Here is a 14,936-nt window from a genome sequence, read left to right as displayed (position 1 = left end):
TTTAGACTCGTAAACCAAGTATACAGAATAAGATGTCCTTTTATTGACTCCCCCACCATATGCCAATGAAACAGTAAGTGTCTGCTGAGCGTATTTTCATCTGCATTATTGGTAGCGGCCGCTCCCCTGCATTTTTAATTGAGGTCTCCTGCTTCAACAAACATCCTTTGCAGGAGGCATCAAAAGAACGTCTCTGTTTTGCACAATCCCTGCATGTTCGCCGTCACAATGAGCACAGTACAAAGTTCAACCCTGTTTGGACCCCGCAGTTGTAATCTGTGGGGAAACGTTGCAATAAGGTCTCCTTTACACTAGCAATCGCGATACCGCCGCAAGAAAAGTCACAGCAAAAACGTGACTTTTTCTCATGACTTTTTCTCGCAAATACTTCACTGCTGCTTGCGACTTTCTCACACGTTTTTTTAACAGCGAAAGTCAATAACAGTTTTTAATGTTAAGAACTAGAGATGAGCGAGCACGCTCGGTAAGGCCAGTTACTCGAGCAAGCCTCGCTCATCTCGAGTAACTGCCTTCTCCTCCGAGCGAGAGAGAGAGCTCTCACTCCTCCCCCCCCCACACACACACACACACACACACACACTTCCCTCCGCTCTCCCCCGCCGCCCCCATCCCAGGCAGGCTCGGAGAAGGCAGTTACTCGAGATGAGCGAGGCCTCGCTCGAGTAACTGACCTTACCGAAAAAAGGAGGCTCTATAGGGAAACATAGGAGATTAAAAATAAAAACAAAAAACATAAGATGCAGAAAGATAGGGCAAGCTGCAATTTTTTTTTCTTGCAACATCGCATGAGTGAAAAACATTGCAAATATGAAGGAAATCATTGAAAAGCATTGATTTCATAATTAGGTGTTCTCACTCACTCTTGCATTGCGCGATTTTATCACCAGTGCGAAGGCACCCCAAGTGCTCAGTTTCCCCGCAGCACCACCAGAGGTGTAATTAAAGCATACCTAAGCTTTAAAAAAGTTTTCTAAAACAGCCCAGGACTTACATGAATGCAAGTTGTGTGAAAAGTGCCTATTTAAGCACTACGGAGTACCCAGTCACATTAATGGGTTGTCTGTGTAATGCAGGCCAGGTTCCCCAGAGCGAAAAACTCTTATAACTACTCTCCACTCTGGCCAGAAAATGCAGATCCTGAACACTAGACCCCTCAATTAGCGTGGAAAACACTAACGGAATAAGAAAAAGGTTTTATTTTTCTTAAACCAGACGACCCTTTTAACATAACTGCAGTTGTAGATTTTGCTTGTGTAGCGAACTGCAAAACCCTAAAATGTTGGCTCCAAAGTATAAAAGTGCTTTACAAAAAGGGTAAAAACATCATAATGTGTTATGACTGCTTATTTCTGACTAAGACATGCAAGTCTCTGCTAAAATATCGGCAATGCCTTCTTATCAGACAGCAGAGTCACAAATGGAGAAGAAAGTGAGCGCCTCTGATGATTGCTAGTAGTTTATGTTGTACAGATATGTCCAGACCATCAGTGTAGTCATCTGATCTGACCATTTAGCTTATGCTAAACTTATACTATACATAGAATTCATTTAAAGGACTTTTTTTTCTTTTTTACATAAAACGAGACTTTGACACGGTGCCAAAATAAAAATGTCACGGATGCAAGCATGTACAGTGATAATGTCACATTTATTAAACTGTTGTAGGTAGGAAATACAGTCAGAAAATCAGTCTTCTGTGAGACATGGCATCCAAACCTCCAATAAACCACACCTGAAGAATTCGACATTTTGGCTACAGTGACAACATGTCTAATAAACAGCGGAGGAGATGTAAAACAAAGGAAATCAATAAAAAGTATTAAAAGGGAAACTCAACTAGGATGTGTGATGTCACTTCTGTCTCTCGCCATTTTCTGAGGTGTAAAATATTTGGCCAAACATGCCCTGGGCTGTTACATAGCAGCAATCTAGGAATACATCAGGTGATAACTGCAAATCTTAGGGGGGCTCTCTCCTCCTATAACAGCTACAGTCGAGGCTTGGCAGTCTCTAACCCAAAGACGTGCATCATATGGTTGCCTACAAAAACCCTCACTACCTATGGGAACCCCAAGCCACCCAATACCAGACTTGGACGTATCAAATTGTAAGACGAAGGGGTTGTTGGGGGTAGTCAATCTTATTTCTACAAGTAGGGTGAAGCCTTTGGATTTGTTGCAAGGAGAGTACCACAGGCCTAGCTGCGACAAATGTAAATACCTTACGATCAGGTCCTTCCTAATTAGCTTCCCTATACAAACCACAGCAATCCCCACCGGAATTCTACTCAGAATAACTACACAACCAAGTTTAGACGAGGCAGATACAAGACGTTTCTAAGACGCACGGACAGGTAACCACAATCTGATGGAAAAAATATCATTCGCTCAATTAGGAAGATAATGGAGGAATCCCTTATGGATGCGTGGGGGAAAGCATTTAGAGGTATATCGCAGTCTACAAGAGGAGCAGTCATTTTAGAGACACAACTAATGCCGCCTGCACACGGGCGCATTTGCACTGCGGAAGCCAGAGCCGGCGTCCGGCTCCATATTCCGCAGCAAACACAGCCCATAGCATGCAATGGAAAAAGCGATTTTTCCTGCACACGCATCATCACTGCAGATAGGTCTCGGGACCCACATTATTGACTAGCGACGGCGTGACAAAATGTGTACTGCGTATGTGCGCCGACCGGACCATCCACGGTACAGATTAAGACGATTCCGGACAGGTATTTGGGGCCACCGGCCAGGCACAGGAACCTGCAGCAGAATCCGACCCGATCGTGTGCAGGCAGCCTAAAGATACGGATGAGATGGTACTACTCTTCCTAACTTATAGCTAGCCATATGAAAGGGGGTAATGGCCTCTGCTGGAGAGATTGTGGACAGAAAGGCTGACCGACACACATGTTTTGGGCATGCCCGAAGTTGCTTACTTTCTGGGGAGATGTATTTGATCTCCTGCAAAGGGTACTTAAAATGAGAATCCCAAAAGACCCCGAACTGGTCCTGTTGTTGGTAAACCTTGACGAATTCCCCTGACCCATTAGGTACCTAATAGGTCACACCTTTATGATGGCCAAAACAATTATAGCAAAGCATTGGAATTCATCTCCTCCGACATTAGAAAACTTCGAGAACCGTATGGCAGAACATTGCCTATTTGAAAAATGGATGGCCTTTCACACGGATTCTTTCCAGAAATATCTAGATGTGCGGGACGTGTGGATAGAATATTACTAACACTGAAACCGGCCTCGTATAAGCTAAGGATGCAGAGTCAGGTTTGGGATTTTTTGTTAATTAATGGCCTACTTACCTGTATAAGATCTAAAATTCCGAGTTCACTCTCCGAGGAATCCACACAGAAGACGAAGTACAAAGTTGCATAGTGTCGATATATGAGCTTGTTGTCAGATCCTCCTATTAACCTGAAAACAGATTCCACGTCAGTCAAAGGAGGGACATGTGCGCTTTTAATTCTATGATAATAAGCAAAATCAGCACCTTTATTTTTGTTTGTGCTACTTCATAGCTTAAAATACAAAACAAATAAAAAACATTTAAAAGGGGTTGTCCAGTTGTAAACTATTGACGGCCTATGCTTAGGATAGGCCATCAATAGTAGAGCAGTGAGGGTCTAACTTCTGGGACCCCTGCCAATCAACTGTAAGGTATGCCTTAGTGCTCAAGCGCTGAGGTGATTTCTGCAGGAAGCAGAGAGCTCCGTTCTCTTTGCAGAGGCAGGGCTTGGTATTACAGGCATTGAAGGGACTAGGAACATGGCCTGCAATAGCAAGCCTGGCAACTGCAGTAAGAACGGAGCTGTCTTCTTGCACAAATCAGCTCAGTGCACAAAGGCCCAGCTTATGGTTGATCATCAGGGATCCCAGGCGGTGTACCTGCACCAATCTACAATTCATGACCATCAATAGTTTACAACTGGACAACCCCGTTAACTGTACATGGATTCCTATTAAAATCCAAGTACAACACAAGATTCATCAAAATTATTTCCCTTGCCATCAGAAAACAGATTTGGAGAGTATTGTAATCCTCTAAATGTGCCCATATGCTTGCAATAGATGTTGGCAGAATCATCGTTTGGCCGACAGATATATCTGGCAGTTTAGGTTAGGCGGGATGTTTTTGTGTTTTCCAGAGGAACAGTGGAGAAAGCCGCAGGCAGACACCTCTGAAGGCAGCTTATCCCCTCTTCCACCCCCTCCTCCTAAAAAAATACAAAAGGATCAAGTCTTGAAATTCAACATACCCGATTCTCCTCTCCCCAAGGTTCAGGAGGCCCCTGCGACACATTCGGTAGTTGGCCGTTCTGGCCAAAATTGGCACCATCCCCAATCCTCATCTCCCTTAGGCCCTCTGACTGGTTCACAAAAGCTTTTGAAAATACACAATGTAACTGACTTAAATGTAAATAGTGGCCATAGGTCTCCCACAGATCGCGTACTCCATGTCTCATTACGTCCCCATTATCATAGTTCCCTAAATATGGAGGTGACCAGCGTTTAGCAAGATATCATTTTCAAACAAGTCCTTTTGTCGTAACTAAATCTGAGTGTCATTGAAACCCATTACTGAAAAAGCGGACTATGTAAAAGACCAAAAGAATGATTCAGAGATCTAAAGTGCATAATTGGCACAGGTTCCTGGCCACTACACCACGGCAATAGTAAATATACAATGCAAGGAACAGCAGATACACACATGTGACTGTTCTAGCACTGTGATATGTATGCTTACTACCCTATACATGATATTGTGTGCCTATTACCATTTACCTACTAGTGTATACTTTTTGGAATAGAAGCAGAGACCCCCCCTTTTGGTAGCCAGTGCAAAAAAGAGCCCACATCTAGCACAGAGGTCAATTCCGGAGGACCACAAAAACAGTAGTAAACGCATGCCCCTGAAAGCTGGGGGGTTGCAACACACCATGAACAAAAAGGACTCTTTCTAATCTTTGGCAACACCTTCTTAGGTCAGTTTGGCTGCATTGTATGGCCTTGAGGCGATCTTTGCCAAGTTGCTGCCACAAGACTGTCAGGTCTACAACCTTAGGCTTGAGATGAGCCATATGGCTGTGTAAACTGAAAATGATGAGGACAGATTTTCAGCCTGTGGACGTAAACTGTAATTTGTATACTCAACTAATGCAAGCAGAAATCCCAAAAGTGATCAAGAATGAAGAAGACACAAATATTAAAAAGCACATTATAAAATGAATTGCCTCTACTTAACCTGTTGAAGACCAAACGCCATAAATATACAGGGATTGGTCCTGGGTAGAGATGAGCGAGCATACTCGCTAAGGGCAATTGCTCGAGCGAGCACTGTCCTTAGCGAGTACCTGCCCGCTCGGAAGAAAAGGTTCGGCTGCCGGCACGGATGACAGGTGTGTTGCGGCAGTGAGCAGGGGGAGCAGGGGGTGGGGGAGGAGAGGGAGAGAGATCTCCCCTCTGTTCCTCCCCGCTCTCCCCCGCCGCTCACCCGCGCTGGCAGACGAACCTTTTCTCTCGAGCGGGCAGGTACTCGCTAAGGGCAATGCTCGCTCGAGCAATTGCCCTTAGCGAGTATGCTCGCTCATCACCAGTCCTGGGGTTTAATCCCGTGCCATAGTAAATATACAACACAGGTTTATAGCTCCTGCAATCTAGCAGAAGCAGCTGTCAGAAACAGCTAAGGACCTGGAGGAGAAGGCAGAAGTAGTCTATAACCACTTCCGTCTTCTCTTATCCAGCCTACATACAACTCAATGAGTGCTGTGTAGTGAATAGAGGAAGTGACAGTGTCGTTTCCTCTATTGGATTTGGCAATCACATGATCGCTGGGTGCCCCCTGGCGTGGCAGAGCAGCTGGGTCTTAGGAGACCCCAGGTCCAGCTTTCACAGTGACTATTCTCATACTAGAGGAATATTTTCACCTGTAACTGTGGCTCCTATGGATTCCCAGATACAGTAGAAAACTGTGAAATAAGATAGTGTGAATGTTCCCCAGAGGTCTTCTATGATGTCCTGGGTGACAGGGATGTTAAAATATATATATGGCTACCATGTCGTACTATATTCCTCTTGCAGAAACACCTGACTGGCTGGTGTTTTTTTTCGGCAAAAATCAACTTCTTGTTGAGTTATGTCAGGAACAGAACCCACATACTGAAAACTGTTGTATCTGATGAGATAACCACTTCAAAATGGTGCTATCAAAAACAGACCAGCTTTCCGAGGAATGGATACAGCTAAAGAAGAAAAGATGTTTGAATAAGACAACTTGACCAACAACTCAAAAACTTTTATGTACGATTCCAAACCACGCTTTTCCCCCTGGCCTGCTAACATAGTTTTGCTTGGTGGTGAAGTAGAGGACTGATCTCAATACAGCAATTTATCACACTAAATAGACCCATGACTACTCAACAAATCTTGAAAAAAAACACACTCAGTTCCAGGCCACTTGTGGCTGAACACACACCAGATATATAACTTCTTGCAGACGAAGTTTCCTCAACTTCACTCCAAAATACCAAATATGCCGTTTGAGAGGCTGTGCCCCCCCCCCCTCCCCCCTTCAGCCTGGGACAATCTCTCTCCTATATAATAATATGAATCAGCCCTCATATGAAGACAAGCTCCCATTGATAATGCGCCAGGAGGAGGACCTGAACATATCGCTCTCAACATCAAGATGGCACCACTGCTGTGCATTCATTGCCAGGGGCAGCCATCAGGTGACCCTGGCAGAAACCTCCTACAAGATACTACATAGGTCACACTACATCCCCAGAACCATACACAAGCTGCTACCTCCCCTAATTGCTTTAGAGGTTGTGGGGCAGTGGGTTCGGTTTTGCATACTTGGTGGACATGCCCAGCGGAGATATCCCTGTGGAGGTAGATAGCCCGTCTGGTTTCAAGAGTTTTGGGCAAGACATTCCCCCTCACCCCCTTGGTTTGCCTGCTGGCGGACAAACCGACCGGGTATAATAATCAACAACACAAACTCTCCCAGTTTATATGTATGGCGGCAAGGATCAACATACCGCAGCATCTCAGTGGTTGAAACCATCCCTTATTCTGAACCCCATCATAGCTAGAATCTCCAAAATGATGATCTGTGAAAAGCTGTCTGCTATGAGGGATGATTCTATGGAGGGCTTCCTTAAGACTTGGCAACCACGGTCTGACTATCCCAAATATGTCATGACTACTGACGTCATAGGAGTAAATCTCCTGGGATACACCAGATAAGGATACCAATAACATCCCATATACAAATGAGAATACTTTTCTTACAGATACAATAATGAGTGGAAGCCTATATGATGTGTTTCATGTTTATCTGTCTGAGATTGTTTTTACTGAAGTCCCCCTGTGAGGGGCATCCTTCAGCTCTTTATTAGGTAAAGTTATGTAAAAATCAAATAAAAACATTTGAAGCTAAGATCTCATATTTATGGGTCATCTTCTTAGTGTAGTAAGTAGTGTAAGCCTTCCAGCGGCGCAGATCTTACCAGCGACAACTCTCTATATACTTACAATCCTCCTTCTAGGAAGTTGCAGACGTTCTCATCTCTTTTGGACACTAAGTGGAATGTTTCTCTGATGATCTGCTGTTGTGTGTCTTCACTCTGAGAAGAAAAAAAGGAATGCACATTAACGGCGCTGTATGAAAACTAGGTCAGAGCAAGAAACGAGCACAGCGTTACCAACAGCGACTAGTCACGTGTTATCGGCAAAGAAGCAGTAATTTGTGATATGTTAAAGCACTACAAAATGTGCGATTGTACTATACAAGCCTTTATTCACACAAGGGTTTTCAAGTGGCTATTTTGCCGCGTTTTCACACCGACCGAAAATCGCGACCATCTGAGGTCTTACATTCCAATGCATCAGTTCACATGGGCAATTTTGCAGCGCGAACGATTACCCATTGGGGTAAAATAGCACATAAGTCACCGATTACGGCAGGCGCTTTTACGCCGACCGATATACGCTGGCAGCTCCCATCGACTCTTATGGGAGTTGGGGAAAAAAAGGGAGAGGGAGGGAGTTTAACAGCAGCCAACGCAGGGAAGAGCTTACAGGTGCCTCTATTAAGGCATCTGAAGTCGTTTCGAGGATTTTTGCCGGGCTGTGGCGTATTTTTTCGCTAATACATCGCACCCAGCCGTGTGAATGGACATGAAAGCACTAATTAATCTCGGAACTTGATAGCATAATTTCTTCATTCGCACTATTTAACACATACGCTGGGGTGAAGAAGCCCTAAAACATAGCAATCTTTTATTCTAGATCTGCTCTCGCTGCTCACAATGGCACACTGTTATGCACTCACACACAACAAGGGTGGAGGCTTAATAGTAGCCTTCAACTAGCAACCTCTGAAGATGGTCCCCGGTGAGCAGGTCCTGCCGGCCCCAGGAGCATTCAGCAGCACGGAGACTATACCAGTAGAACAGCACGACTGATACACAAAAGGGAACTGCCCCCTTACAGTTACAGCAATCCAGTGGAGAATGGATCAGGACAACAATAAGGTTTTCTTATGCATCCGTAATAAGAAAAAGGCAGATTCTGGAGCGGTTTGTGAGGTGCAGGTGATATGAGCGAGCAAGTGACTCAAATATAACCCCAAGATATCGGGCGTGTTGCCCAGCAGATATAGTGATACCACAAACTGTAATGGGAATCTTAGGATTTGGAGGCAGAAACCCAATAAATTCAGTTTTGAAACCTTCAGGTTTTAGGTAAAGGCTGGGGCTTATTTACTATTCAAAATACGACCGTTTTCTGGTGCAAATTACACCAGAAAACAGTCTTGCATGCTTTGCATCACATTTACTATATTTTTAGACACTTTTGGACAGTTTTTCTTACTTGTCTAAAAAGGGGGATTGGCCTAGATTGCATCACAATTTTGACATTTTTGGAGCAAACTAAGCCAATTAACAGGCGGTCTAAACTTGGACTCGGGATCTTAAGATTCAACAGAATTAGCATTCAGCAGTTTGCTATACCAAATCTTTTAACGCTAACTTTTGGGCCCCTCTCACACGGGAGCGTGAAATCAATGGGGCCTCGGAGACATGCATGCAATTGCGGCGCTGGACAGCGCTTTCTAGCGCCGCGATTTTTGAATGGAGTCTGCTCTATACTTGTTCGTTTAACGCCCCTCATCACCCATCACAATGATGGGGGGGGGGGGGGGGAAGCACAAACACGCTGTCGGATGAAAGCAAAAGTAAAATCACGGCAAAGTGCTGTGTTCGAAATCGTGGCGTTCATAAGCGAGAGCGGCCTAAAACAATATTAGTGAATAAGCCCCATGGTGTTGGAGACAGCAGACAGTCACTGCTGTTTTGTAGTAGTGAGGGTGTGAGGTTATGGCAAGAAATGCTTAATTGGGTGTCATCAGTGTAGAGATAGTACTAAAAGCCAAATCTGCCAACATTTTGTCCAGCAGGGGCTGTGTAGATGGAAAATAGGAGGGGACCGAGGACCAAACCCTGATGACCCCAATAGTAGCAGAGCTGACAAATGATGCACTGCCAAGCCCTCCACAGTCAGTCAGTCATCACACATACTGTCTATACCCCTATTAATTGAGTAGTGCTTTTAACAAGCAGACAAAATACAGATAAGTAAACTCCAAGGAGATGAAATTCCCTCAGCTGTTCTTCCTGGCAGGCTTTATAATGGCAAGACGAGACGCAAAGTTATCACAAGCTGACGGCCATCATGGCAGCCATCCTCTCTCTTGTATTGTGTTGAATCCAATCAAACACAGTAGTTGGAAATAGGAGGAGATGAGAAGATGACTGAATAGTCAGTTTTCTAAGGTGTAACAAAGACTTGTAAGATCCTTTAATGAGGGTGTAAACGATGCTGAAGCCTCCTGTAACTCTATAGCTGCATGCCGACGAGGACAATCCTCTTCACTAATCAGACTATAGTCATCATTAGTGAGTAGCAATTATTGGAAGCATTCACAGCCCCTCGTTATGTAACAGGCCCTCCGGCACTAAATCACATTATAGGGGATCATGTGAGAAACAGCAGGCAGGGCTAAGCCATCTCGGAATGTGCGCACTTATCCCGGAAAAAGTGAGTTAGGAGTCGGCCTGGGGAGACAAGTATAAATTGGCGTTGTACTGTACAACCACGAGTGCTACAACAGCCGTGCTTCCGCTATCCCGGAGGAGATAACAAGCCCTACAGACCATGTGAAGAAGAAGTACCGCAAAATGAGGCAACACAGGAAAAGTAAAGGGAACTTGTCAGCACTTTTACTATGGCAGGCGAAGACCAGCACTATAATAATAACGGCTCTTTCCTGCATGAGGGTTTATTAGCCTGTTGATAAAAGCTGAATAATGCCAGTTTACAGTTCTCCCGTGTGGCATGTAAATGAGGCAGAGCGGTCAGACGGACCGTCTCTACTAGCTGCTTGCGTTGCCAAAAAGTCTGCCCCGCTCGCCTGCCGCGATGTGCATGCAGCGCTGCCGTGAGGTGGTCAACCGTCACATGCGGATGATCTTCACCTCAGTGTTCATCTACACCCGTTAACAACAACATAGCAAAAAACAAGCCCTGCAAGTGCCAATTTTTTTCTAAATTCATATATTTTTACTGTTAGAACCTCCTTTTCTGACATCTGGTGCATCCTATGGATTCGTCAAAAGTAGATCATATATTCACTGGGTGTCTAGCGTTAGGTCGGTCTCACACAAACAGATTCGAATTGTGGATTCTGCGATCGTCGTCCACACTTATGATACACGGTCAATCAAATGCATTGACTTTCGCCGCTGCACTCACACTTGTGGGTAGATATTGCAGATTCCACAAGAGGAAGAAAAATCGTAGCGTGCCTTATTTTACCGCAGCTTCCGCAAGCATGAGCCCCATTGATCTCTATGCATGCATTCAATCCTCCACAAGAAGAAGTGTGTTGTTTTTCTTGCCAAGGTGGTTTGTACTAGTTCCAAAATAAATAGTATAAACCAGCGGAGCCAAGAGCAGCATCTGGTCCTGAAGGCTCTCAGAATATCTCACCACGACAGCACAAGGCAATGTCACCTGAGCGATAGAAGGGGGTTTCCAGGGGGTTGGTCCACTTTCTGATGTCATTCCCTGCTTGCATTCATTCATCCATGCGGACGATACAGTATCCTTAAATGTACATCCGTGCTGAAAACTGCAACCATATGCAATTCGCTTTGGCAGTCATATGCAGGTCTTCCACTGCGGAAATACGCTCACGGAATCCGACCCGTTCATGTGAGCCCAGCCTTAATTTATTTGGGCTATTATCATCCAATACCCTTGAAATGATGACATGCTGGATTATAGCAGGTTCTCCATTTATCGGGACTTATATGGATATCACATGCACATCTGGATTATTTATATAAAGTTACTGGTTATCGGATGGATCTGTTTTTGCAGTAGTTTATGAATAGATACGTTCATCTATAATCCTGTATATGTTATTTGTCAGTTTTTTCTTGGGGTGGGGTGCGGGTTATTTGGGTTTGACAGTTAGTTTTATTCTGTATTACTTCCACTTCATGCTGGATTATCAGCATGCTTCATCAATGGCAGCATTGTCTTCTGCGCTTTCACTTGGCTTTTGTTAGGTTAGAGCGATAGTCCCAAGTGTAATATAGTAGAGTATATGCTGTAATATGGTAGGATTTTATTGTAATGCCGGGTACAAGTCCGTCCGAGTGTTCTATACTTGGGAGTAATAGGGCAGTACTTACATTCTTCTCGGGTGCTGTGTGCATGACTTGGGACACTTCCATAATGCATCATATCACGTGATGCCATTGGGTCACGTTTCACGTGTCACCTGCCATTCATATGACGCAGAACAGGATCTGTTGCAGGTCTCTGCTCATGCACCCAGAGAGTGCGCCAACGTGTAAGTAGAATAATTTACACTGGTCTGGATTTCTTAAAATTGTTGAAAAAAAATAAATTAAAAAATTAAAAGAAAAAGTCATATTTTCTCATGTTCTTCAGAACTCATCTCCACAGAACCTAAAGGTCATTTTAGACCAGCTGAATTCTCTGCCCAAATTAACAAGCACCAATCAAAACCCACCGATTAACGATCTCTTAATTTTCCTTCACATGGGCTGAGAATCATCTTTGGGGCTGCATTCAGACGAACGTATATTGGCTCGGTTTTCATCTTCCCTCCCCCCCCCCGCACACGAGGACAACGTATATCGGCTCGGCGTGAAAACCGAGCCGATATACGTTCGTGGGAATGCACCCCTAGGTACGAATGATCAGAATTACTACCGTTCGTCTCCATATCAGCCAATCACTGAGCAATGCTGAAACTAAACCCAAGTGTTTGCTCGTTCATCGGCTGATCGCTGCTCCTCCTTACACAGGCCAATTGTTGGGCAAACGAGTGTCAGGCTAGCTTCACACAGGGAGCGCGATATGTAGCTCCATGAATCCCACCCCCATATCGCGCTCCCCACCATGTGAAGTTCCCGCAGATAAGAGGCGTTTTCATTTTAAAACAGCTTTGCATCACTGCGGGGAAGTAGCGATCCACTGCCGCGGCCGTCAGCAGAGGAGGATCGCAGAGTTTCCCCCCTATTGTTTCCAATAGGGGACCTCGCATTGCATCGTGCGCACCTAGCATGAGGAGTGATGCTGCCGCCGGCCGAATTGGGAACAATGGAGGCTGCGGTTGGAGAGCACGTTCCATAATAGGGTATGCCGCGATTTGATTCCTGCATCGCGGTGCCATGTGGGAAAACATCACTCAGTGTATGACCCCATTCAAAAGAGTTTCACGCCAGCATGAAAGGCCCCGCAGGAGAAACGTTCAGGTCCAATAATCCGTCCATGCAGAAGGACCCCAAGATAAGGTTCAGTTCAGCAGAACCACCATGCTATGGCTGGCTGAAGGCTCCATAGAAAAACCCTTCATTACATACAACAAGAGCAGAGGACGCGGTCAGTCGTGTTCCGCTCGGCGGTAGATGTGACTCTCCTGTGGTGCAGACAAGGACAGGTGACACAGCTGCACGCAGACCACTGCGGCGTCACCACCTGTCCGCAGCAAACACCCAGCTGTACAGCGGATCTATTTACCAGACGTCTGGGCATTATGCTGCAAGGTACGGAAAACAGAATACGCCCTAGACCGGGCTCACACGGCGTATGCTCATTGCGTATTACCGGCGCAGTGCTTAGGCATGTAATACGCAGCAGTGATCTCCCATATACCTCCATTGAGCCGCTCATACAAACTGCGCAAAATATGCATGCAAAAAAAATGTTTTAATCACATCATATTCCATCTTGCGCTCACACATAGATACTGCATGGGGATTGGCGGCACGGACGTGTTGTGACTGCATACTTGCTGCATGTTCGAACACGGCACGCCAGAAACACGGTTGTGTACTCAGATTGGACTCACATTTGCGCAGTGGCTTTCAGCCATACAGTATGATGAACGCCAGCACCACCTGACACCACCGACACACGCTCTGCTCACATCCGCGGTGGGGGCCGCCACAAAACCAAGACAAACTAACAACACGCCACACTAATTGGCGCAGCAAAATGGCGGTTGGTGTGACGGAAGCCTGATGTCACATTACACCCCAGATCAGACGCTCCGTTATGTTGTCCAACTGGCACGGCGGCAGCGGCCACCTGGTGCAGGGGGGTAAAGAGCCTTATAACCGGGTGATGGGGCCACCAGCAATGCCCCTACTAACGGGAGGAGTAGCTCAGCATGCTGCATGCACACAGCTTAATGGTACTTGTAGTGCCCACTAGCGCCCCCTGTCCGCAGACCCCCGACCCTCCAGCTGGGGTCGCTGTCACGTCACTTACGTAGTGCTGGTAGAACTTGCACAGCCGCGGCTTGCCGTGGTTATTGAAGATGAGGATGGCTTTAATCATGATGGCGCCGAAATGTGACGTGTCAGCGGCAGGAGCCGGGTGTCACCCCACGACGGATCTCCGATCGTCTGATCGCCCGCCGGGTCTCCAGCGCTGCCCGCAACAATTCACCGATCTGTTCTGTACATCTACATCAGCCACTTCCCGGGCCACGTCATTCCAATCATGTGACTACGAGGCCAGCCAATCAGCTAGTTGCTGGCGAGCCGGAGATAGCAGGATGGCCGCAGCGGCCTCGTGACGTCAGTGTTAGAGCGCCGGAAGTGTAGCGCACAAGTAGGAAGGCAGACATTAATGTTGGCTGGCTTGTGAAGTAGCGTAATGTTGTCTCTAGATTAGGGCTTCTCCTGCAGCCAGCTCAGTAGTGAGGGGGCTGCACTAGAGAGGCTGCTTGGAGGGGCTTTATCAGCTCTCGTCTCAAACGGCTTCATAGAGAAATGAGAATAATGGTGTTATTGTTAGGCTGTGTGGATGCTGCACCTAAATCCTTACAGAACTTAGTTTATATCGCCCCCCAAGGTGTATACAGGGGAGCCTGTGCTGAAAAGCCTTCACACTAGCAAGAAAATCAGGTGTGAGAATTCATGATTATGAAAGCAATGAATTTCAATGGCTTCATTCTCATTTGTGATGTTTTCACTCCTGCGATGCTGCGTGAAAAAAAAATTGCAGCATGTTCATTCTTTTTGCAATATTACCCATTGTTTCCAATGGGGCCGGCGGCAGCAGCATCTGCCCAATTGAAAGCAATGGGAGAAGATCGCGATCTCCTGTCTCTGCTGTGAGTCCCGTCATCAATGAACACTGTGACAGTAGCGGCAGGGGACTCTTTCATCCCTGCGGGGAGTCCCCTCATCACTGAACACCTGGCCGCTATCGCTCTCGCCAGTGTGCAGGAGCCCTTAGGGTTGCCACCTTTATCACCCAAAATTGCCCCCTGCTGTAAAAG

At 46.0% G+C, this 14,936-nt stretch overlaps 1 protein-coding gene across 1 annotated transcript in view; it reads right to left on the bottom strand.

Moving 5' to 3' along the window:
* AP3S1 (adaptor related protein complex 3 subunit sigma 1) overlaps nucleotides 1-14,146 on the bottom strand; it is a 67,036-nt gene extending 52,890 nt beyond the window's left edge. The window contains exons 1-3 of the mRNA XM_066603088.1: nucleotides 13,919-14,146; nucleotides 7,580-7,671; nucleotides 3,346-3,457 (exon numbers count right to left, since the gene is read on the bottom strand). Coding sequence (XP_066459185.1) covers nucleotides 3,346-3,457; nucleotides 7,580-7,671; nucleotides 13,919-13,987 — 273 coding nt within the window. The 5' untranslated portion in view covers nucleotides 13,988-14,146. The remainder of the gene's footprint in view (nucleotides 1-3,345; nucleotides 3,458-7,579; nucleotides 7,672-13,918) is intronic.
* Between the last annotated feature and the right edge of the window lie 790 nt (nucleotides 14,147-14,936).

This window comes from Eleutherodactylus coqui, chromosome 5 (genome assembly GCF_035609145.1).
Source record: "Eleutherodactylus coqui strain aEleCoq1 chromosome 5, aEleCoq1.hap1, whole genome shotgun sequence".
In the NCBI taxonomy this organism is placed as follows: Eukaryota; Metazoa; Chordata; class Amphibia; order Anura; family Eleutherodactylidae; genus Eleutherodactylus; species Eleutherodactylus coqui.
The sequence above is the reverse complement of the archived record's forward strand: the minus strand, read 5'-3'. Positions and strand labels throughout refer to the sequence as shown.